The 25,920-nt window shown below is 35.5% G+C and overlaps 1 protein-coding gene across 2 annotated transcripts; it reads left to right on the forward strand.

The window, feature by feature from the left end:
- Positions 1-971: 971 nt before the first annotated feature.
- LOC107140723 (coiled-coil domain-containing protein 122-like) lies at positions 972-23,476 on the forward strand. 2 transcript variants are annotated; one of them, XM_015483917.2, is made up of 5 exons: positions 972-6,374; positions 6,900-7,015; positions 18,108-18,506; positions 19,249-19,365; positions 22,947-23,476. In XM_015483917.2, the coding sequence occupies exons 1-5, from the start codon at positions 6,323-6,325 to the stop codon at positions 23,094-23,096; spliced, it is 834 nt and encodes a 277-aa protein (XP_015339403.2). In that variant the 5' UTR covers positions 972-6,322; the 3' UTR covers positions 23,097-23,476. The 2 variants fall into 2 exon arrangements, with proteins under 2 accessions (XP_015339403.2, XP_048656910.1); XM_048800953.1 differs by lacking the exons at positions 972-6,374; positions 6,900-7,015 and adding an exon at positions 7,369-11,311.
- Positions 23,477-25,920: the final 2,444 nt, after the last annotated feature.

The raw sequence follows: 25,920 nt of genomic DNA on the forward strand, positions 1-25,920 counted from the left end.
CCATTTATTGATTGGGTGATTTGGTTTTTTTGTTGCTTAGCTTTTTGAGTTCTTTATATACCCTAGAGATTAGTGCTCTATCTGATGTGTGTGTCGTAAAGATTTGCACCCAAGATGAAGGTTCTCTATTCGCCTCACAGATTGTTGTTTCTTTTTCTGAGAAGAAACTTTTGAGTTTCAATCCATCCCACTTATTGAGACTTGATTTTAATTCTTGTGTCACAGGAGTTGTATTCAGGAAGTTGGGGCCTAATCCCACATGATGGAGATTAGGGCCTACTTTTTCTTCTATTAGACGCAGGGGCTCTGGTTTTTTTCTAGGTACTTGATTCATTTTGATTTGAGATTTGTGCATGCTGAGAGAGAGGGGTTTAATTTCATTTTGTTGCATATGGATTTCCAGTTTTCCCAGCACCATTTGTTGAAGAGGCTATCTTTTGTTCGATGCATGTTCTTGGCACCTTTGTCTAATATAAGCTAATTGTAGTTTTGTGGGTTAGTCTCTGTGTCCTCTATTTTGTACCATTGGTCTACGACTCTCTTTTGGTGCCAGTATCATGCTGGTTTTGATACTATAGCTATGTAGTATATTTTAAGGTTTGATGTGATGCCACCTGCTTCAGTCTTCCTAATAAGGATTGTTCTAGCTATTCTGGGTCTCTTATTTTTTCAGAAGAATTTCATGACTGCTTTTTCTATTTCTATGGGGAATGTCATTGGAATTTTGATAGGAATTGCATTAAATCTGTATAGTGCTTTTGGTAGTATGGTCATTTTGATAATATAAATTCTGCCTATCCAAGAGCAAGGTAGATCTTTCCATCTTCTAAGGTTTTCTTTGAGTTCTTTCTTTAGGGTTCTGTAATTTTCAGTATATAGATCTTTTGCCTCTTTTGTGAAATTGATTCCCAAGTTGAAAGTTCTAGGTTGGAATTGTAGCTCAGTGGTAGAGCGCTTGCCTAGCACATGGCAGCACTGGGTTCGATCTACAGCACCACATAAAAATAAATAAAATAATGATATTGTGAAAAAAAATCTTAAAAAAAAAAAAACTCATTCAGTTTTGGGTCTGAAGTTCAATTCCCATTGATTTATGCAACTCCAATGAATTATCAGTAGATGGCAGTAGATTGTTTTTATTTGTTTCCATTCTATTGTAGAGATACAGAAAAAGCTCACATACCCAATTTTACAGCAGATATCCTTTCATGATTAGTTGGTATAAATAAATTACATGCACGAGTTCTTCAGCTTATGTTGCTTTAGAAAAAGATAGTCAAGAAGTAGCAGTTATTTGATTATTTTCATTGTATAAATCTAATTGGCTTCATTCTTTAAGTTACTTCATCAAATATTCTAGGGAATACAAAAATGAATAACACATTGTATTTGCCCTTTTGCAGTTTATAGTCGAAGGGGAAAGATAGTGTAAAATAATGGAATTAATAAGAATAAATGTGTTGAATACTCACCATGTGGTAGGAATTTGCTAAGGGCTTTATATGCATTATTTAATTTCATGCATTGTCCTTGTAGTAACACTAATGAGGCAGGTACTGTTGTTCCCATGTATAAATAAGGATTCTGAGGCTCAGGTTAGAAATAATTTACCTAATAAGCTATGAAGTGGCACAACCTGGAATCAAAACTAGCTTTGTCTTACTCTAGAACCTATAATGTTATCTATCATCATATGAGGCAGAGAAACAATCATATTAAAGGAGCTCACATATTCCCAGAAAGATTAAGAAAGGTTTCTTTAAATGCCACCCAAAGTAGAGTTTTTTTTTTCTTTCAAGTATTTTTTTTTATTGGTTGTTCAAAACATTACAAAGCTCATGACCAAAGTACAGTTTTAAGATTGGTTTTGATGTTGACATTACAAGAAAGTGTGTAAAAGCCATATTCTGTCAGAACAGAGTAAGTTGGAGTACAGATAGACCACAGTTAGACACCTATTCTGGGCCAGGCAGTGCTCTTCTCTCATGGAGTTTACATAAGTTGAAGGATACAGAAAAGATATAAATCTAAAAGATGTCAGTGGTAATAGATGTCAGTAATAATAAATGCTATTAGGAAAGCAAGGAAACAGAAGATGAAAGAATAAGGTCATGTTTTTAAGAGTGTTATCAGGAAAGCTCTGCTAAGACAGTTATTTGGGGTTGGGTGAGGAAAGATTACATTCCAATAGAATTTAAAAATACAATCAATTAATGAAAAAAATTGCATTTAGTATGCATGATAATAAAAGAATCAAGATACTAGATTGTCTCTAGTATAAGACAACTATTGGGGGCAACATCCTTGGGCATCCTACCTATGAGGTGTCTTCAAATGTTTCCCAAAGGGCCTATGAAGTGACAACAATGAGCTTGCCTTTATGACTTGCTGGGGCAGGTCTGGTTGAATTGCCCTGGGGAATCTACCTTTCTAGAGACCTCTCTGCTAATTAATCTGGAGGTTTGGCTTGAACAACAAGAAAAATGAACTTGTAACTTACTGAGATGAATAAAAACTATGAAAGAGTAGTTTTAGTGGTGGTAATTGAATGGAAAAAGGAACCAGAATTCAATTTGGTACATATTAATTTGAAATGCCTTTTAAATTCCAAGTGGAGATATGAAGTAGGCCATTTCAAGACTCTGTACTTGAAGAAAGAGATTCAGTCTACAGATATAAATTTGGGAGTTGTTAGTCTATAAATGGATTTTCAAACTGCAGAACTAGATGGTGGATGGCATAACCAGTAATATGTGTATGAGAAAAGTAGATGAGAACTGAGCCCTGGAACATTCCAATAAGTGAGAAAGATGAGAAGGAAGCGGCAAAAGAAACCAAGTGTGGTTTTTCAGAGAAGGTGGTCAGTTCAAATGTGTCAAAAGATGCCATCAGGTCAAGTAAAAGGGAGACAGAACTTATCCATTGAATGTGACAACATGGAGGTCAGATAAGAGCTTTAAGAGTAGAGTGGCAACTGTTTGTTCTCATTGGTTGAAGAAGAATGAAGGGAAAGGAAGTGAACATCATGAATTGTTGCCTATAAATGGGAACAAGAAATGGTTGAGTAGCTGACGGGTTTCAGAATCAAAGCAAGGGTGGTGGTGTTGGTAGGTGGTGATTTATCAGAGTTATTTAGGATGACACATACAGCTAAATAAAGAGTGAATTATGTTGAGAGAACATTGAAATAATGTCTTTGACAAAATGAGGAAGTCCAAGAGCAGATTATTGACCTTAGTTATGAGCAAGGATGCTTTATTCATTGTAAGAAAGGATAAATTAATATATGGGTACAGGTTCAGAAAGACTAGTAGATGAATAATTTAGTAACCTCTGATATTTTCTACTATCTCAATTAAATAAGAGGGTAGGTTATCAGCTGAAAAGGGAAAATATATGTGGGAAGTTTGTTTGTTTGTTTGTTTTTTAAAAAACATATTCAGCTACTTGAGCATAAGTGAAGCAACAGGTTTGATTTTTCCAAGAAGAAGGTCAAGGAAAGAGCTCTAGGGGAAGTGGGATGAATGCAAAGGAATCTAAGCCAGATAAAGAAGTAAGAATATATGAAGGGCTGAAGAATCATGTAAAGGTAGAAGTGTTAATGGATTGGAAGTCTTGGTGTGATTGAACAACCCTTATAATCAAAATACTGAAAAGAACCGAGCCAGAAAATTAAAATATAGTTTGAAACTGAAATAATGTATGAGGTACTATTATTCCTGTGGGTGCCTGCGGAGAGTGGATGAAAGAAGACATCAAGGAACTCAGAGGCCAGGGTATTAGATTTATCATCTATGTGGATGTAGAAACTCCAGAGAAATGTAAAGGGGAAAATGATGCAGAAACAGAAGTTATAATCTAGAAGTAAGGAGGAGAGAACTAAAGATCAATTAATAACAACAAGGACAGGTAAAGCTTAGTCTGATGGCACGAACCTCAAAGAACCAGAGGTTTTAAATAGAAGAGAAGGATATTAGTTTTCTAGTGCTGACAGGGAACAGGAACAACGCCTTATCTCCAGATTTAGTAGTGATTTGAGGATGAAGAAGCGATATTTTTGGATTTCAGTTAGAGGCAAAAGATGAAGGGAAAGTTCACTGAAATTGTGAAAGATAGGATTTTTCAGAGACCACAATGGAAGGATTATAAAATGTTTGAGGAGTAGGTGAATATGGATGGGTCTTCATGACCAGGAATGAGCCCTTGGGAAATAGAGTATAATGGGAACAGTGATCACAGTGTCTTTGATTATGGAAATGACACTGATTTGGAGGAAAGAGAAGGGACTCACCAGGAAGGCAATTTAGCTAGCAAGAACTTAGGAGGAGCCTGCAGAACTCACAGGGTTCCCTCTTCAGTCATGCAGATTATGATACTGAGGCCAGGGGAAGTCTCCAGGAGCTGCTCCATCAATGTTTTTTACTTGAATATTTCCCCAAAGAATAAAAGGTGATAGTAGGAAAGGGAATAGAAAGAAGGAAGTTGGGGGCTGGGGATATATGGGGATGTAGCTCAGTGATGGAGTTATGTTCTTAGTAGGTACAGAGGCTGCAAGTTCAATCTCCAGTACTGGGGTGGCGGGGGGGGTGGGGAACGGACATTAAAGCAACAAAATGACTACAAAAGTGTAGTTTAATTTGATTCTAGAGGGATAAAGATATACTTCTGCCCTTAAAATATAATCTTGGTAGTTTAGTTTGGAGCCCAAATACCTGAATTTAAATCACGTCTCAATAGCTAGCTGGCTTTGGTTAACTTTCTTGATCTATTCGTGCTTCACTGTATTTTTCTATAAAATGAAAATTATAATAATATCTACCTCATAGAGTCAAATGAGTTAGTATCTGTAAACTTCTTAGCATACTGCCAGGCATCACATAAACACTAAACAATATAGATTTTATTGTCATTGTTGTTGTTTTATCTAAACCACTCATAACAATGTCCTGCATAAAGCAAGCACAATATAAATACTTAGGGAGAGAACTGTCTGAAAGTATAAAGGCATGCAATTTTACGTTAGGTGGGCAGAATAAGATGTTGTCTGTGAGCATGAAAGGCAAACTAAAGAGCTCGAGAGAAAAATCAGATTTGGATCTGTTAGCACTGATCTGGGACAGTTCTGTGTGATAGGAAGAAAGGACTTAGAATAATGACATGAACGGAGTAAATGGACTCGGCATCGGGGAAAACTTCAGGAAAATGGTACATTTGAGGTGAGATTTGAAGGAAGTGACCTGAAGAGACAGGAAAGAATCATAAATTCTCAGGGGTGATTATAACAATCTGCTAGTTAAGCTCTCAGGCTTTCTTTTGCATGGTAGGATATTCTGGATAGGCTTAAGTCTCCTCAGATAGAAGCAATTTAACGTTGTTTTAAGCAATTTAACGTTGTTTTTCTCTTTTTGTTTATCATATTTTAATCCTTTAAAATGTGTGACTAATACATGAGTACTTTGTTTATAATATTATGTGCCTTACTTTATAACATTTTTTCTTTCTCTCTTTCTTTCTTTCTTTCTTTCTTACAAAGCTTGTAATCACTTGAGTACAACTTGGGAAGATGCACAGGTTCTATATAAATCAATTAAGAATTTTTTAAAAAGGATCAGTCATCTGAATAGAAAAATCCTTATGTTTAATGGGAGATGGCAACTTCCAGTTTCAAAAGTACTTATTGACATTGGATTCCATTTACATATCATAAAATCTTAAACCATTTTCTCTGCATAGGAATGGACAGGCAGATTTGGAGACCTATTTTCCTAAAGCCGATAATGCCCTTACTTCTGCCAACTCAGTATTGTTATGTTGGAACAACTTTATCTTCATCTTTCAATGGAGAAAAATATGTACTCCTTCATCTTATCAGTTATTCCTAAATCAAGTACATTGGCACACGATTTTCAACCTACTTGGGTCTTACTCTGACCAAAATAACACTGGCAAGAATGCTATTTCCCTATATCCAAATTTGTGGTAGAGATTGCTAAAGCATTCTTAGAACTGATTCTCACCAATTGTGTGTGTGGTTGTTATAATTATTACAACAGCCCTATAGGGTGTAGAGATGAGGACACAGTGAATCAAAGAAGAAACTTACTCAATGTCATAACAGCTAAAAAGCAGGAGAACCAAGATTCAAATACGGTTCAACTTTTCTTCCAAAATCTCTCCCTTACTCATTGTCTTTTAATTACTGGTACCAGTGGTGAAATGTCATTGCATTCCTGTGACATGTTTGACAATTTATAACAATATAGATGTTTTTGTAGGAATAAAGAAGGTGAGCCAGACTGTGGAAAAGAGGAGATTACAGACAATGATAATGTCAGGCAACAAGGAAAGGAAGAGTGAAGAAGTTCCTAAAGATGGTAATGAATCAATCTTAAGAAATAAAAAATTAAAAGAACATCAACAAAAAGTAGTACCAAAAGATAATTATGTTAGAAGGAATAATAAATTAAAGTAGAAGGAAGCAGTTATATTTCACTAGGAAGAAATGTACTCAGTGTTTAGAAAAGCCATAACAACCTGAAAATACAGGCCTATGTTGAAAATCCATCAACTGTAATTGCTATTGAGTTGTTGTGGTGACGCTATAGTATATGTGCAAGTGGCCCAGATTAAAAAAGAATTAGGTCAATCAAAATATTTATACTCTTCCAGAAAAGAACAGTTATGGCATTGCAGAAGACAGGTTTGAGTTGCCTGAATTGCCTACTATTATTGCCTTTGATTTTGATTTTGTCTAGAATCAGGGAGGATTACCAATCCAAAATGTACTTTTCTTTTATATCAGAAAAAAACACCTAATTTTTCATGTTCCAGTATAGAAACATAAGTGTCTTAAAATGTCTGCATTTAGTTTTTATCATGAACTTTATTCTTTTGTCTAGCTGTGGGTAAAGAAGATACATCATCATTAACTGAAGTTGTAAAACAAGTTGCAAAACAACAACAATCACAAACATCAGAAATAGAAAGAAACAAAAAAGTTCTGTTTCATTTACAGGTAACTTATTTCATATAATCTTTTAAATGTCTTCAAAATTTAATAGTGACAAAAAATTTTAAAAGAACTTCATATTGGGAATCAATTTTAATTACACTATACTATCAGTCAACAAATATATGAAAAAATGTTCATTATTGCTAGCAATTAGAGAAATTCAAATCCAAACTACTCTAAGATATCATCTCACTCCAGTTAGAATGGCAGCTATTATGAGACAAACAACAATAAGTGTTGGCGAGGATGTAGGGGAAAAGGTATACTCATATACTGCTGGTGGGGCTGCAAATTGGTGTAGCCAATATGGAAATCAGTATGGAAATTTCTTGGAAAATTGGGAATGGAACCACCATTTGATCCAGCCATCCCTCTCCTTGGTCTATACCCAAAGGACTTAAAAACAGCATATTACAGGGACACAGCCACCTCAATGTTTGTAGTAGCGCAATTCACTATAGCTAAACTAGGGCCCACTTTCTATTGAGAATTTTGCTAAACATTTTTCTCAACATTGTCCTTACCCTTGCATTGCTCATGATTTATTTGGGAAGGAGTCCAAGTAAACAAATAATTGCACTCATGGTGGTAGCATCAACAATAGAGGTAGTAGCCCAACATATTTAACACTGAAGAATGAGTGATTGCAAAAGAAGTGATGTTTCAATGTTGGGTTTTAAAAGACAGTTGGAATTCACTGATTGATTGGGTATCTTGGTCAGGTATAAGATTAAGGGAACCTGGGATAAGGAGGATGATATTCCAGATTAACAGAATCTGAGAAATTCACAGAAGCCTGAAACAGCATTGTACATTCATAGAACCCTATGTAGTTTGATAATGGTATAGTATAGAATATGTTTTGAGAAGAGGTGGAAGGTATATACTATGATTAAAAATTTGGACTTTATTCTAACAGTGATGAGAAACCTTTGGTTTTTAAACAAGAAGCAAATTAAAAATTGCTTTTATATAAAGAGAATTCTTTTTAAAAATATATATAAAGTGCTTGTTATAATTCAACATCCATTCATGACAAAAATGTCTCAGAAAATTAGGATTAGAAGGGAACTTTGTCCATCTTAAAAAAAAAAATCCTAAAGTCAACCATATACCTAAGGTTGGAAGACTGAATGTTTTTTTTTCTTTTGTTATTTTTTAGAAAAGTATATGACATTTTATTTTCACTTATGGATGTATAGTACACAAATTAAGAAATAAAATCATTACAGGGTTCTGAAATATTGATAGCTTATGACCTAACATACCAATAAGTCCATTCCCTGCAAGCAGCCACATTAGAGGTTCAGACTTGGTCTTTGATGCAGTAGTTTTCACATCATTACCATGAAATGCCCAGTAGCATTTGGATAATAAATTACAGTAGACATGAGCTATGTGTCAATATTCCATCTTTGGAACAAATTATGCTTATTTACATGTTAAGAATAGGTGGCTCTATCTACTTACCCTACTATGAGTTTTAATGACTGATTTTAAGCTACACAGGGTTTTCCAAACTATTATTTCTTTCAGAGCTTCTAAAAGCAACAATTCTTATTAATGTTTGTAAAAGATTATATTGGAAAAGATAATGTTAAAATGAAGGCGCTTTAAGAAACATTTAAGGACAACATAAGGTACTACTATTGGGAAAAAAACCTGTACATATTTTCAAGCAAAACACTGAAATATAGTAGCAGTGTTTAATTGAATTGTTTCAAAATAGTAGTAACTACACTACCTTACATACTGTACTATTATTGAAACCTCATAATTACAATTTGAATATACAATCTGACTTACAATTTCAATTATGCACAGCTTCTGAAGCATATTTTTCAGGTTTGTTTTTGCACATGAATTGAAGTTGAAGTTGGTCCTTGATTTGGAGAACTATAACTACCTGGAAGCACTAAATTTTAGACACAGTTATTGATAGCCAACAAAAAAACGTGACAGAGAGAAAAGCAATAGTAACATGCGTGGAAAAGCAGCTGTTGCCCTAAGTGCAATATCAGATCTAGAGAGGCCTCTGGGTCTCAGTGAATAACCCCCAAAGAAACCAAAATATACAAGAGGAAGCAGCTGGCCAGTCAAGGGTATTTCCCACAATGGGACAATCCTTAAAAAGTAGAGGCTTTGGACCTTTAGCATAAGAGAGACACTTTCCATTCTTTGATTCCATGCACACCTGGTAAAAAAGACAGAAGTCTGTCTTGACCCTTCATCACACATAAACTGCTGGTGCACTGCAGCAGCTCAAGCTGACTGAGGTGGAGGCAGCCAACCAGAAACTGAAGAATCCAGACCCCCATCCTCCTCCTCCTTCCCGTGAAGTCACAGACTATTTCATCAAGCCATCTGATGTAAGAAAGAGACTTACATTTTATAGACATAGTAGAGTTAGCTCATTGTTAAACTTCGAAGAAAAGTCCAAAGGTGTGGAAAAATATGCTTGCTAACGGTGACTGCATCTACAATGACAATAATGAAACAGCTAGAAAAATAATTGTACTGTTTTAAATAATGAAAGAAGCTAATTTTAAAAAATATATTACTAATCTGCAACAGCTGATTAACTTAACAATGAGTATATTCCTTTTCTGTGAGCTGAATTTGGGTTATTTTTCAATTATAATATAGCTTCAAATTATAAATATAACCATCCCAACAGTAAAGAGATCATCAAGGCAGTAACATCAGATCAATTTTACGTCATTACTTCACACAGAGCACAAGAGGTGCTTTTGGATAAAGGCTTTAAAAAGACAGTGACTAACTGTAGTAAAGACTCCAGTTCTACATCATGGAATCTTCCAAGCCAAGCCACTTTCCACAAACACAGATTCAGTCTATCTTTTCTTTCTGGACCAATCTAGCAGTATCAACAAAATCTTTGCCATTGTAAAGAATAATAAAAAATGTTCCAATGCTTGCAACTCCCCAGAAGAGTACATAAGCCAGTGTTTCTGTCCAAGTGTCACCAGCCATAAGCAAACAGATAATGCACATTGAAAAGGCAACAACCATAATAATAGGCAAAGCCTGGAATTTCCAGTCCCTTGGAACACTTAAAGGACTAAGAGATTCTAATTCATCCACTAAATAGTTCCCAAGAAATAAGTCTATGGAATCCTGTCTAAATCCATCAGAAAAGTTGATCTTGTAATATCATTTGAGTGAGTTCCAACCATCCCTTATGAGTACTGAGTTCTCTTCTCAGTTCTGCTAAAGTCAGTCTTCAAGGTACAGGTTCCAGCATATTGTTTGGCACAAGCATTTGCTTTGTCAGCCCAGACATTTTTATAGATCTTCTCAAATTCATCTTGTTCTTCGAGCTTTTGTCCCACGTGCAAAGCACCTGGTCTTTGAAGCTGGGCCTGAAGAGACCGACGAGCTAACAAACTCAGGATCACATTGGTTCTATCCTAGACAATCCATACAATTCCTGGGGAACACACCTTCCTGGTTTGTCACCACTTTGCCAGCAGAGTCTACTAGAAAATAACTTAATTCATCTTGAATTTCTGATACCTGATCCAATAAAATACTTAGTTGATCCCATCTCATACTTTTACATACCTTATGGAAGTCAAAGGCAATGTATCTGATCATTCCACTTCCCAAGGAAGACACCATTGTGCACAATTTGTTCTGTTTCTACAAAGTTAGCTGCATGGCCTTCAGAATCAATTCCTCTTATATAATAATCCACGCCAGCTCTGAAACAACTCCTCCTGGAGATGAGAATCCAATTGAAGTATTTTCCATTGATAGAACATGAGTGCATAGTAATAAAACCATGTGACACTGGAAGAGCAAAATGATGAACCTCAGGCTGAGCAGACAGTTCTCTTAGAAGATGACCATTCCATACAAATCGCTGATCTGCCTGTTCCAAGAGACTCATTTCTTGCAATTCTGGACTAGTGTTGGACAACTGCTGCAAAGTATGGGTCAAATCATATGTTGTTGAAAAGTAAAACCCATCCACACTCAAGACATGGTTTAGCATCATTTTTATTATTTTATTATTTATCATTTTTATTATCTTGTAACTGAATATCAGTTAAGTGCAACATTATCTTCTTATAAGAAAGGACATCAAAATCTGTTGCTTTCCAGATTACATGATTAAAAAATTCACCTATTTTTGTATTTTTGGTAATGATGATAAGATAATTACCTGCCACCAGATGGATTGTGCCCAGTATACGAAATATTGGTCTTGTGACAGCTGAAGGAGGAACATCTTTCTTGGCTATAAGGGTGACCTCTGTGGACACAGGGTCAATGGTAAGTATGTCATCTGCTTCATTATCACAAGCTTCCACATAAAATTTTTCAGGTATAATTTGCAGCTTCAGCCGCTCGTAAGTCATCGCCGCCATCCTACACCACCACTTCTTCTTCTCTGCCTCGCTGGCCTGCCCTGAGCCTCACCACCACCTCTGCTAATGCCTACCTGTCACCCTGGTACCCTAGCAACCGTGCCCGCCTCACCCCATCCCTTTGCCACCCCACGGAAAGAACTGAATATTTTTTTCTTCACATGAGTAGGAATGCAAGGATATCTGCCCTTTTTTCTATTCAGGAAGTTACTGGGAGTTGGAGCCAGTACAAACATGTAAGAAAAAGAAACAAAAGGTATCCAGATGAGAAAGGAAGAATGAAACTTTCTATTCACAGGTAGCATGATTATTTTCAGAAAATCCCAAATAATCTACAAGAAAGCTCTTAGTACTAAAACGTAAGTTTAGGATAAAAGATTGATATACAAAAACGAACATTGATGTACAAAACAAAACACTGTATTTCTATATATTGGCAGAAACATATAGAATTCTATAATTTTCAGAAATTCTATAATTCTATAATTTTCAGAAATTAAAAATTTTGAAGCAATATCACTTACAAAAGTACCAAAACTATGCAATACTTAGGGATCATTTTGATATAAGGCTTATCAAATCTATATGTTGAAAATGTAAAATGATGATGAGAAAAATTAAACAACACTTAAATAAATGGAGACAGTATGTTGAAAATCAGCAACCACTGCGTTATGATGTCAGTTCTCCCAGGTTTACTTATAGATTAAAAGCAGTACTAGTAAAAATCCCAGAAGGTTTTGTTGTTGTTGTTTGCTTCCTTTTTGCCGCAGTCTGGCTGGGCACAATTCAAAAGCCACTTATCAAACAGAAACGAACTTTATTTTTAGAACACACACACTGTACCACAGAGCTCTTCAGGAATTCTCTCAGAGCCCAACTGCCACCACCCGCTTCCCACAAGCCTCTCAACCCCCACACTTCTCCTGTACTTGAGGCCGATTGGCTGGGTCGCATGGGCAGAGCCAAAAGAGGCCCCCAATGAGCAGCTCTGTGGTCTGAAAGGGCAAGGAAACAGCCCAATGAGCATCACTGCAGAGGAGCCAATCAGCTGGCAGCTGGAAGTATGCTGGGGCTGCTGTGAGCCAATCATCAGCTGGCAGCTGGAAGTTTGCTGGGGCCCCTTCACCTGTGGCTCTCAATACTTTTTGAGTAATTGACAGACTGATTTCTGCAAGTTGTATGGAAATACAAAAGAGGACCTAGAACAGCTAAAATAATTTTGAAGAACAATGTTGGAAGTCTTATACTACTTTGGATATTTTCCAACACCAACAAACAATTTTCTGATTCTCGCAATGCCAACTTCATATTGAATAGTTCAATTAAATTCTGATATTATTTGAGGTTAGCATCAGATCTCACAAGTTAAAGGAATCATCCCCACAAGGCTTCCTGATTTCCAATGTCAATGATAATTCCCAGACCACTCATACTTCTGACCAACTGACTATAAATCAGGGGTATTTTAGTCAGTTTTTTTTTTATCACTATCATAAATACTTGAGAAAAATAACTTAGAATAGGAAACCTTTGTTTTGGCTCATGGTTTTAGAGGATTTAGTCCATGGTCAGCTGGCTCCAAGGCAGGAATGTCATGGAACAAAGTGTGGCAGAGGAAAGGTGCTTATCCCATGGCAGTCAGAAAGCACAGAGAAAAGTAGGCTCCTAGGATGGATAGTCCCCAGAGCGTGCCCCAGTGATCTATATCCTTCCAAATGCCTCATCTTCCTTTAGTTCCTGCCACTTCCCAGTAGTCCATGCAGCTGTCTGTGGATTATTCCCCTGATGACATCAGAGCCCTCACCATCAATCATTTTCCAAAAGCCCACCTCTGAACCTTGCTGTACTGAGGACCAAGCCTTCAAGAAATGAGACTTCAGGGAAAATACCAGATCCAGACCACAACGAGGGTTTCTCATGTCTACCCCCCATCCATACTCAAGGCTTAATAATTTGCTAGAGTGAATCACAGAACTCAGGAAAGCACTTTACTTACTATTACTAGTTTATTATAAAAGATACAATTCAGGAACAGCCAAACAGAGAAGATGCACAGGACAAGGTGCTGGGAAGGGACTTGCATAGAGCTGCCATATGGAGCACACCACCTTCCCAGAACCTGGATGTGTTCACCAACCTGGAAGGTCTCCAAAATTCATCATTAAAATTTTTTTTATGGAGGTTGCATCATGTAAGTTGACTGATTATTAGCCTCTCTCCTCTCCCAAGAGGTGGGGGCAGTGTAGATAAGGACTTTAATCAAGTCTTAGCCTTTCTGATAGCCAGTCCCCATTCTGAAGCTCTCTAGAAGTCCATTGAGAGTTACCTCATTCCAAAACAAAACAAAAAACAAACAAAAAAAACCCCAAGTTTTTAAAAAATTAGATAGTAGAAGAACACTTGAAAATCTTCATGCCAGGAAAATTCCTTGGAAGGAAAATTCCTAGGAAGAAAGGAAGATAGGTAGGAAGGAAAAGGGGAGAAAATGTTTGGGGTAATGGATATGTTTATTGTCTTAATTGTTGTGATGACTTTATGAACATAGTAATATTAAAACTCATCAAATTGCAGCTTCAGTATGTGTAGTTTCTTTCATTCTACTTTGCCTCAAAAAGCTAGAGCAAAGGAGCATACAAGACTGAGAAAAGAGAGAAGAGAAAGATAAAAGAGGAGGAGGAGGAGGATGAAAAACAAGAGGCTGATTAAGAGGAAGAAGAAGAGGAAGGAGTAGTGGTAGTAATTTAAAGTTGGAAATGTATTGAAGGAAAAAGATATTAAAGCTAGTAATAAAATTTAACAGCCTGTTGCATTCGATCAGAAAAGAGAGGAGATGATAACCAAAGTAGTGTTCATCTCCTCTCCCTGTATTAATAAATAGAGTTGATATCCTAATGTAACTGACAGAACACTTGTCTCTTTCCTGACCATGTGCATCACTCACTTAATAAACACTGAGTACTTACTTTGTGCTAGTACTATCGTAAGCATTGGGAACATGGTGATAAGGACAGAAAAGATTCCTGCAGCCATAGAGTTACTTTACAGTTAGGGGAGGCAAAAATTAAAGAAGTTTTCTTAAAAAATAATAAAATAATGGATAATTTTAGACACTGATGGGTTCCAAAAAATATAAAGGAGGGCAATGTATAGAGAGCAAATGTGGGAGGGGAAAGGGGGTTAAATTATATTTTGAATCTGAGAAGCCTATTTGGAGGAATAGTAATAAAGCTGAATTGTGACAAGACCCAGCAGTGTTAGAGAATTTTTTTTATGTCATGCTGGGGATTGAACCCAGGGTCTCATGATTGCCAGGCAAGTGCTCTACCACTGAGCTGTATCTCAAGCCCAGGGTTGAGAATATAAGGTAGATGGAAAAATAAACAATTACAAATGCTCTTGGGAAGGAATTAGACCTATTTAATAAACAGAAAGGAGGCTAGAAGAAGGGAGAATTATAGATGAGAAAGATAGCAAAGTCGATAGGTACTAGAGCATATAAAGCCATATAAGCCACTTTGGTGAATTTGAATTTTATTATTAATGCAATGGGACACCACTGGAGATTCTTGAGCATGGAAGTAGCATGACATGATAAATGTCTTTCAAAGATCCTTCTTCCTGATAAATGGAGCCTAAGAGAAGGACAAGAGTGAAAATAGGAAGATGATTAGAAATTAGGCCACACCACAAAGATTGGTCAGAAGTAAATGTGGGGATTTATGTTAGAGAACCAATTCTCACATTTTGGTGGGAAGTAGGATGTGGGATAAGGGAAATGGAAAAGTTAAGAATAACTTTATGGCTTTGGATTATCCAGGTGGAAAATGGTGTAGTTTGTTGGAATCAGAAGAAGTAAGGAGGAACATGTTTGGTGTGTGGTGTAGTTTGTACATAAGGTGTCGCCTAAAAGCTCCTGTGTTAGTGCAGGAATGTTCTGATTGTGCAATGATTGGATTGTGAGAGCTTTAACCTTCTAATCAGTCCATCCTAGTGTGAATGTACTGGATGGTAACTGTAGGCAGCTGGGGTTTGGCTGAAGGAAGTAGGTCACTGGGGAAGTGCCCTGGAAGGGTTCATCTTCCCTGTGACTTCCTTCCTACTTTTCTCTGTCTACTTCCTTGTCTCCATGTCTTCCACCACTCCCTTCAACTATGTTGTGCTGCCTCACTTGGACCCAGAGGAATGGACTGGACCTCTGAGACTATGAGCCAATATAAACTTTTCCTCCTCTCCATCGTTCCTGTTGGGTATTTTGGTCACAGCAATGAAAGGCAAACAGTGTGTAACTTAAATATTTTCTGAATATATCTAACTGAGGTGTCTATTAGACACCCAAACCAAAATGTCAAGTGGGCATTTGAAATATTAGCACTGAAGACAAAAATTGAGTTTCACCAGCATATTGTACTTTTCAATGTACTTATCTTTTTGGTCTCTGTCAGAAAAAGGATTGGAGGCCTTTGTCTTTTTAATACAATACCTTCCTCCAAACATTAAAACTTTATTTAAAGAGAATGACCATATAGATAGAAAAAAGGAATGGAGATAGCCAGCAATTATTTTGGTGGGAGGATTTATAGAATTTGATGTATAGTTGTTTTTTTTTTTTTTTAAAAAAAAAAGCCATACTGTTAAGTACTTTGGGGAATATAGAGTTATGTTAATTTGCATTTTTGTTCCCAATTTTTCATCCCTTTCTATATTGACACCCTTTCCCATATCATTATAATGTTCTCACATCATGGGTAGACATACTTCCACTACTTGACTCTTGAGTTTGATCATGTGACTGGCTGGGGCATTAGCAGATATGATTCCAGCAAAAGCTTTTTAAAAGCTCTTAAATAGTTGAGCTTTGGCTTTTCTGTATCTGCTATCATCATGAGAAGGACATGCCTGGGCTGACCCACTGGAGGACAGGAGACAGATAAAGTAGAAGCAAGACACCCCTGCCAGCTCAGTTCAAAGCCAACCTAAATTGTCTTACAACCAGCCAAACCACAGACATTTTTTTCTTTGGTAAATACATAAATACTTAAATTTCAGATGTATCTGTATGTTTAAAAGACATAGTACTTAGTACATAGTATCTGTATACTAATGTAGGAGAGAAACAAAAAAATTACAAACTGCCTGACTAGAGTTCAAAATTCAAAACCAGTATTTGACACTTACTGGTGAAATGATGAATTATCTTTGTTATTCAACATCTCAGAACCTCAGTTTCATTATCATACAGAGGGAATAACAATGGCAACTGATGAGGGCACTCACCCATACCATTCCTTCTCATTTCTTAGTTTTACTTGGGAAACTGGATACAAAACTCTGTGGTTAATTCATATTTTCCTTTTTAAAAAATTCCAAGAGAAGAAACTAAATGAATATGTTTCCTGAGTAAGGGGACTTAAAATTTCTGCCTAAAAGCAATTTTGAAAATAAGCCGCCCCAGGGCAGGGATGTGACTCCAGTGAGCACTTGCAAGGCCCTGGATTTGATTCTCAGGTACAGATACACACACACACACACACAGGTGTTTGAGATGTGATTAGAAACACCTAGCCAAGCTAGCCAATACCCACTTCTCCCAGTCATATGAATCACCTAGCCAACCCCTTCTTTTCCCAGTCATGTCAGTCATGAACACGTATTTATTGTTGTATCACTGGGGTTTTGTGGTTCTGGCAATAGATAATTGATACAAGGGGAAATAGGCTAGGAAGGGAGGAAAAATTAGTCTTTTGGGGACATGAGTTTGCCATGGCCAAGGGCATCTGGCTATGGAATTCAAAAGTCACTTTTATTCTCCGTATCATCAGTAGATGCATAGCTGAAAATTATAAGTATGGGCAAGGTAACCCAAGGGTTATGTAGAGAGGGAGAAGAGGGAATGATGAATTACTGAACTCTGAGGAAGACCTGTGTTTGAAGAAATCACTGAGATTAAGAAGGAATGTTCAGAGATAGCTAAGGAGAATGAGGAAGAGTGGTGCTAGAAAAACTCCTTTTAAGGAGGCACCAGTTAGCTATGCCCAATGCCCTAGAGAGATAAAATAGATATTGTAGATATCTTAATACTCATTTTACAAGTGAAGAAAGGGAGGTGGGATGGGTAATTAAATTTGTTATGCATGATCACACAAAATAGTGAACAGCAGTAAGGGCTGCTGGAACCTAGGTCTAGGTCTTTTATTTTATTTTATTTTTTAGTGCTGATGGACCTTTATTTTATCATTTATTTATATGCAGTGCTGAGAATTGAACCCAGTGCCTCACACATGAGAGGCAAGTGCTCTACCACTGACCACGATCCCAGCGGGTCTTTTAATTCTTGAGTCAGGGTTTTATCATTTTTATTATATTGTCTTCCTTGACACCCATAAATATATTATTAAAATATATTATTAAATGGTTTTAATATTTTTATACATAAAATATCAAAACAAAATGATGAAATTTAACATTTAGAATTAGATGACCATTAAAAAGCAAGAAATATATAATTCTGGGAACTTTCTGAGAAAGTAATTGTTACATTATTGCATATTTCCTTCTATTATGCATCAGTTCTTTTCTGTATCTGATTAATGTATTTATTTATGTTAAGTGATTTTCCTATATGCATTATGGATCAAAACAATTTTCCTCTCATGCTGAGTACCATGAATTAATAATGATAATGTTGAAATGTATTACAGAATGAACTTCATGAGCTTGAAAAGCAAATAGCAGCCATCTCTGCAGAAACTAAAGAAACAGAGAGGCAAATTTATCAGAAGGATGCTGCCATAGAGAATTCCAGACTTCAATGTGGAAGCCTGGAATCTCAAATCAAGTCCTTATATACAGAGAATGTGAAGCTTAAGTTTGATATCGAAATGGCCCAAGAAGATTTTGAGGAACGCATGATAAAATATAAGACTTACTATGCAAAAATAAAAGCACATAAAGACAGTTTGGGGGAGATAGAAAGCCAATGGTCATTTATGATTGAACTCTGTGAAAAACGAGATCTAGTAAAAAAACTAAAGACAATGAAAGAGGAACTTATACAAGATCTCCAAAATCCAGAAGGGAACCAAATGACACAAGTACAGGTTTGAATTGTTACTTATCAAAACTTTTTCTTTCATTCTAGTATGTATTAAATAGTACATTCATCATTAAGTTAATAAAATGCTATTTTATTACATTCAGAAACTATTTTCACAATTTTTAAGAACTTGGATAAGTGCATGAATTTAGATAACAACTACCTCAAATGTGCAAATGCATAAAGGAAATATTTACAAATACATTGTGGATTTCTAAAAAATATATAGTTAAACAAAATCACAGTGAACAATTAATCCATGTGTTACAGAAAGTATATATTCAGAGAAAGGTTGAGGCTCTAGCTTCTATGCCAATGCATCCAGACCAATTCCAACCAATTTAGTATGCTGTTATGGAAAGAGTCTGAATTAAGAATTGCACTTTAAACATCTTTTTATTTCTCTTACTATTCTTTGAAGTCAATAATAAGTACAAATTTAAAATACCATTTTTTTTTGCTATTGAATTAAGTATCCTTTGCATTGTTGTCAGGCAAATGCCATCATAAATACCACTTTCCTTTGTCTTAATTTGTTTTTACTTCTGAGTTTTCAAAGTAAGGTAGCTTTGTTTGAATAATAGTTATTTATCCAGTATACCTATAGAAGTCATAATCTAATCCTATGTATCAAAATTAAAATTTAATTTATCTACTTTTCTTAAAATATGGCCACACTGAATGTTGCAGGTTTATATGAACCATGCCTTTCTGACTTGTATATTTTAAATTTAATAACTATACAGGAAGACATTTCAAAGCTAAAGAATGAAATTATAACTGTAAAAGAATCTATCATTGAAAAAACTTGTTTTCTTGAGGAAGAAAAAAGGAGACATGAAAAATTAACAAAAGAAATAGAGGTAAGAGTTAATTATTGAGATTTCAATGTTTTGTAAGATCAGGTTTTAAGCATATGCTACATTCATGTTTCCATAGTTTACTCTCAATTATCAAAACACCTAGAGAACAAAAAATTTTAAAATTCACTAAATAAATGCATATTATTAATAGATAGACTCCTCACTCAAAGATGTTCAAATATGTTCAAGCAAAGGAATTACTACTATTTAAATATGGCCTAGAATTCTTTCAGGTTTCATTGCACCTACAGCTTGATATCTGCTTAATGGCAAGACAGCAGAGGCTATAGTCATAGAAGATGACAATTCCTAGACACCAGATACTCCTAGAAATAAAGTGAAAGACAATGGGAATCGTCCTCATTCTAAATCTCTCTGATTACATATTTGTAATTCTCAAGAGCCAAGTTTTTTAAAAAGCAATATGTAAAACCAAAAATGAGACAAAATTCTCATCAAAAACCTGCAGACTTTTACAGTGAATTATTATTTACATGAATGGAGACAAATATGGTAAAGAACACGCTTTTAATAGTAAAAATGCATTCCACTATGACAGCATTAATATGAAAACTAAGAAGATACCTATTTTCACTTGATTATGACTAATCTGACACAATATAAAAAGCATCTGAAGTATTAAAGATAAAATACTCACCTTTTCATGTTCTCTATAAAGAGATACCATGGAAGTACACCATAACAATAGAGAAGACAAGACTCAACTCTTAAATTTTTTTTGAAGCTGGTAAGGTGTAGAACACCTGAAGTTTTAAACACTATTTGTGTCTGTATACATTGTTAAAAGCATTTTGGAGAGGAATTTGAGATTATGTAGTACTTTTCTTATGCTGACATGTTTTATCAAGGCACAATTGTCATAAGTCCATAAATTGTAAATGTTTGATTTTTTATTTTTATGTGTTCTTTTTAGTTACACATGACAGTAGAATCCACTTTGATATATTTAGACAAGCATGGAATATATCTTATTCTAATTAGGATCCCGGACTTGTGCATGTATAGGATGATGAGATTCACTATGGTATGTCCATATCTGTACATAGGAAAGTTACATCAGATTCATTCCAGTGTCTTTTCCATTTCCATCTCTTTCTCCCTTCACTTCATTCCCGTTTGTCTAAAGCAATGAACTTCTTTCTTCCCCATCCCATTATTGTGGGTTAGCATCCACATATCAGAGAGAACATTCAACCTTAGGTTTTTTGGGATTGGCTTATTTCACTTAGCATGATAGTCTCCAGATCCATTAATTTACTGGCAAATGTCATAAAGTAATTCTTCTTTATAGCTGATTAACATTCCATTGTGTATATATACCACAATTTCTTTATCTATTCATATGCTAATGGGCATCGAGGTTGTTTCCATAGCTTAAGTATAGTGAAATGTGCTACTATAAACATTGATGTAACTTAGTCACTTTAGTAGGCCAATTTTAACACCTTTGGTTAAAAATTGGATAGTGAACTAACTAGATCAAATAGTGGTTTCATTCCTAGTTTTCTGAGGACTCTTGGTACTGTTCAGAATGGTTGCACTAATTGTAGTCTCACCAACAATGTATGAGTGTAGCCTTTTCCCCACATCCCACCAACATTTATTGTTACTTGTAGTCTTCATAATTATCATTCTGGTTGGAGTGATGTGAAATCTCAGTGTAGTATTTGCTTGTTTGTTTGTTTGTTTTTGAATTTCAAAGTGTATTTTGACATTTATTTTCTATTTGATTTATAGACGTTGAACATTTTTTCATATATTTTTTAACTATTCATATTTCTTCTTTTGAGAAGTATCTTTTTAGTTCCTTTGACCACTTACTGATTGTGTTATTTGGGTGTTTTTGGTTTTGGTTTTGGTGTTAAGATTTTTTAGTTCTTTGTAGATCCTTATGTGACGTGCCGGTGGCAAAGATTTTTCTCCCATTCTGTAGGTTCTCTCTTCACACTCTTGGTTGTTTCTTTTGCTGTGAAGAAAATTTTTTGTTAATGTTCTGTAATTTTCATTATATAGATCTTTCACCTCTTTCATTAAGTTGATTCCCAAGGTTTGTTTGTTTATTTGTTTGAGGCTATTGAGAATGGGGTAGTTTTCCTCACTTCCCTTTCTGAGGATTTGTCACTGATATACAGAAATGCCTTTGATTTATTAGTGTTGATTTTATATTCTGTTATTTTGCTGAATTCATTTACTAGTTCTAGAAGTTTTCTGGTGGAACTTTTAGGATGTTCCAGATATAGAATCATATCATCAGCAAATAGTACCAATTTGAGTTCTTCTTTTCCTATATGTATCACTTTAATTTCTTTCATCTGTCTAATGGCTCTGGCCAGTGTTTCAAGAACTATGTTAAATAGAAGTGGTGAAAGAGGGCATCCCTGTCTTGTCCAGGCATTTGCAGGTAAATGGATGGAGTTACAGAAGATAATGCTAAGTGAAGTTAGCCAATCCCAAAAAAACAAATGCTGAATGTTTTCTTTGATATAAGGAAGCTGATTCATAGTGGGATAAGGAGAGGGAGCTTGGGAAGAATATAAGAACTCTAGATTGGGCAGAGGGTTAGGAGGGGAAGGGAGAGGGCATGGGATAATTGGATGTGATGCTCATTATAATAATTGGATGTGATGCTCATTATTATCCAAAGTACATGTATGAAGACACGAATTGGTGTGAGTACACTATGTATACAACCAGAAAAATTGAGCTCTATATATGTAATAAAATTGTAATGCATTCCGCTATTGTATATAAATATAAATAAATAAATAAATAAAATTTAAAAAGAAACTTTTTCGTGTGATACCAACCCATTTATTGATTTTTTATTTTACTTCTTGTGCTTTAAGAGCCTTATTAAGGAAGTTGATTCCTAAGATGACATGTTGGAGTGTTGGGCCTACATTTTCTTCTAGTAGTTCTGGTTTAATACCTAGGTCTTGATCCACTTTGAGTTTTTTGTGCCGGGTAAAGATAGGGATTAAATTTTATTTTACTATATATGGATTTCCAGTTTGTTTGAGTTGATTTTCATTTTGATTAATGTAAACATGCATCTGTGTTACCATCATCTAGATCAAGACATAGAACTTTCCCACCATGTCCAGAAAGTTGTTTTGTGCCCCTTTCATAGGCAAACTGCAATTTCATCAGCTGAGTTTTGAAAAGAGATTTACTGAGAAATAACTCATGTTCTATTCACCATTCAAATTATTTAATTCAGTGGCTGTTAGTATATCTACGGATTTATGCAACCATCATCCAAATTAATTTAAAGAATTTTCTTCACCTCAAAAGAAACCCATTACTTTCACTGTGACTTCTCCATCTTTCCCTGTTTTATCCCTAATTTTGTTCCACCCTGCTTTTTCTGCTTTCCTGATCTCCTAAGATTCTGTCTTTTATCATTTCCTTTCTTGCTAGAAAACTTCTTAATTCATTATCCTAGGGTAGGTCTGCCAGTGACAAATTCTTTTATTTTATTTATTTAGAGTAGGCAAAAGATCTTTCATGGCTGTTGTGTTCTTCTCAAGCCCTGTTGATGTGTGCTGTTCTCTTCACAGGTGCAACATAAGAGGTATTATGCAATTCTTAAGCGTTTACATTGTCAGGTGAACAAGCTTCAATCAAATAGAAGACAATGGCAATGGAACATTCAACAGCTGGAAAAAACTGCAGCTGAACTAAGAAAATGTGTTGGAATGAAAGAGTGACATTGCCATCGGGCAATGTGGAACACAGACCATGACAACAAAACTTTGGGGACAGAATTTTAAGAAAACCCTTTGGTTACTTAACAACCAGCTTCTACTGGCAAAGGCCTGTCTAAATGACAGATGCGTTTTCTCTTTTTTGAATCAGTTATATGTTGGTTAAAGTACCTCCCAACCTTACAACAGATGGCACTAGATAGACAAAAACAATGCTTACAAGAAAACAGTGGAAGGACCTTTGTGAATATTTCAAATGTGAATACTATATTATGCTTACATCTTTTTAAATACATTTATTTTATGTATTTTTATGTAGTGCTGAGGATCGAACCCAGGGCCTCACATGTGCTAGGCGAGTGCTCTACCGCTGAGCCACAGCCCTGACCCCCATTATGCTTACATTTTAACAATGTTGTATTCATTACCCTACAAAGTAAAAAATTAGAAGAAGAGAAACAATCGGATTTTCAGTAATTTAAATTGGGTTGTTTTCAAAGTTTTTATTAGATCATGCTTTTTACGACTGCCTTCATAGTAGCCCACAAATATTATTATTCACAATAATGTTGTTATATATTTAATGTTCCAGATATTTCACTCAGATTTCTCTTTTATCCAGAAGGTAACAATCATTTTTTCTTTCTTATTAAATAACATATTTTAGAGTATTGCAATACGTAATATTTTTGTTCCTTTTTCTGTCTATACATACTTTATTCTACTGTGACTAAATTAAAGTTACAACATCATGTAAAGCAAAAATACAAGCAAGTTCTTGAAAGAAGTTAACTAATATAGACAAACATTTTCATTCACTCAGGAAACATATTATGTCCATGGCAATAGGTCAAATGTTAACTTTTTTTTAAAAATAAGTTATGGCTATTTCATGGCTCCAATGAGCCAAATACTTGGTGGCAAAAACAAAATATTAATTATTGCAGGGACTGTTTTAAATATTCTCTAGTAGGATTAAATGATTTCAAACCAACATCAACAAGTCATTTCAAATCCTTTTTCTCCTCACCTTTCTATGTGCCTGAGATTCATACTAAGTGTAGTTGATATAAAACTTGATATAAATAATCTCATTATGTCTTATCATGGTTCAGCCTGGCTTACTGTGGTTAACATTTCAAATAGCTTATCCTGTAACATAATCAGCTTTGGTCCATGACTCAGAAACACAGCTACAAATGAAAATGGTTAAATTTACAGATTGTAGACAGTACCCACTAAAGTCAGCTAGAGATAAGGCTGATATAGATTCTGATCATATAAGTATATTTTAATATAATTTGTAGGTTAAGAGTTCTTATATTGACACTTCATAATTTTAGCTATACCTTATAAGAGAAAAATTTTCTAAACTTTTTAAGTTTATCATGAGATTAAAAATATTTATACATGATAAATAACACCTTGAGTTGTAGTTTCAAGAAAATCCAGTGTTTAAGAAGTGACTGCACTAGTTGAGAGTTGTCAAGAGACCACAGAAAGGGGCAAATTGATCCCAGATTGCACAGAGTACAAGTTACTGGGGACTTACTGACACAACCATGGTCAAGAGTGACAACAAGACTAGTGGATCCATATCAATGTGGGCTTAAAAAGAGTGGCTTTCACCCAAGTAGAAGTATACCTGGACTTATCACAAGCTAACATCAAAGATGTCAGGCATATTCCTGGAGCTGACAGTGCTAGGGTCTGGTCATAAAGCTCCACATACCTCTCTAATGATTTTGTTAATCTCTCATAGTCTCGGTAACTATAAGGCAAACAGGCCAGAAGTTTCTCAGAGGCACCCATGGTGGCTACAATTCAAAATGGTTGCATTCAGGTTCACTTTTAAACTAAGATAAAAAAATATATAGAGGTCTAATCTACTTCAGATAATGTAGTTTTTAAAAGTATCAGTAATAATAAATGCAATTATTTTCAATATTGAGGCAGTTCAATTATTTGAGAGAAAGCATTTTTCTTTTCTCTTTCTAATCTTTAACATGATTTCAGATAGTGGAGAGTTTAATATTAATCAAGAACTAAAATATGAAGTGACCTCAAACCTAGTGAATTGGTAGATATGACATTTCAGCCCCATCATAAAGCCTAAGGTTGGAAAATTGAAGTTTTTTTATTTTTATTTCCGTATAACTGAATCTAGCTTAGAATATGAGACCTTTAGCCTAGTGTTCGGATAGACTCTCTTTTGTTACTATAACAGCATAACTGAGGCTGTTTAGTGATCAAGAAAAGAATTTAGTTAGCCCATAGGTTAGGAGGCCGAAAGTACAAATAGGATACTTTGGCACCAGCTCTGGCAAGGGCAAGGGCCCCTCTTGCTACATTACCTCATGGCAGATGGCATCATGGTGGGAGCATGTGCAGGAATGACAGATCATATTGCAAGATGGGAATCCAAAGAGCCACTGGGGACTACTTGAGGTTCTAGGAGAACTATGCAATCCCTGAGGACCTAAGGACTTTCCACTAGTGCCCACCTCTTAAAATCCCACCACCTAGACATTACCACACTGAGGACCAAGCCTCCAATATATCAACCGTATATATACAAACCATCTCATGGTCTTTCTCATGTGTTTCTTGTTTAAAACTCTCTTTGGGGTTACCACTCAGTTCATAATTCTTGTCCTCATTTTCTTCTCCTGGGAAATGGTAAGTTCCTGAGGAGTTTAAATTGCTTTGTCATCAGAAGCAAGGCTGTGGCCCAAGTGCCATTCTCTGACATCACTGGCCTCTGCAGAAACAGAATCCATTCTTCCTGGTCTTAAGTATCATCTCTGTCAATGTTATACCTGCAGTC

Source organism: Marmota marmota, unplaced genomic scaffold (assembly GCF_001458135.2).
Source record: "Marmota marmota marmota unplaced genomic scaffold, marMar, whole genome shotgun sequence".
NCBI classification, from domain to species: domain Eukaryota; kingdom Metazoa; phylum Chordata; class Mammalia; order Rodentia; family Sciuridae; genus Marmota; species Marmota marmota.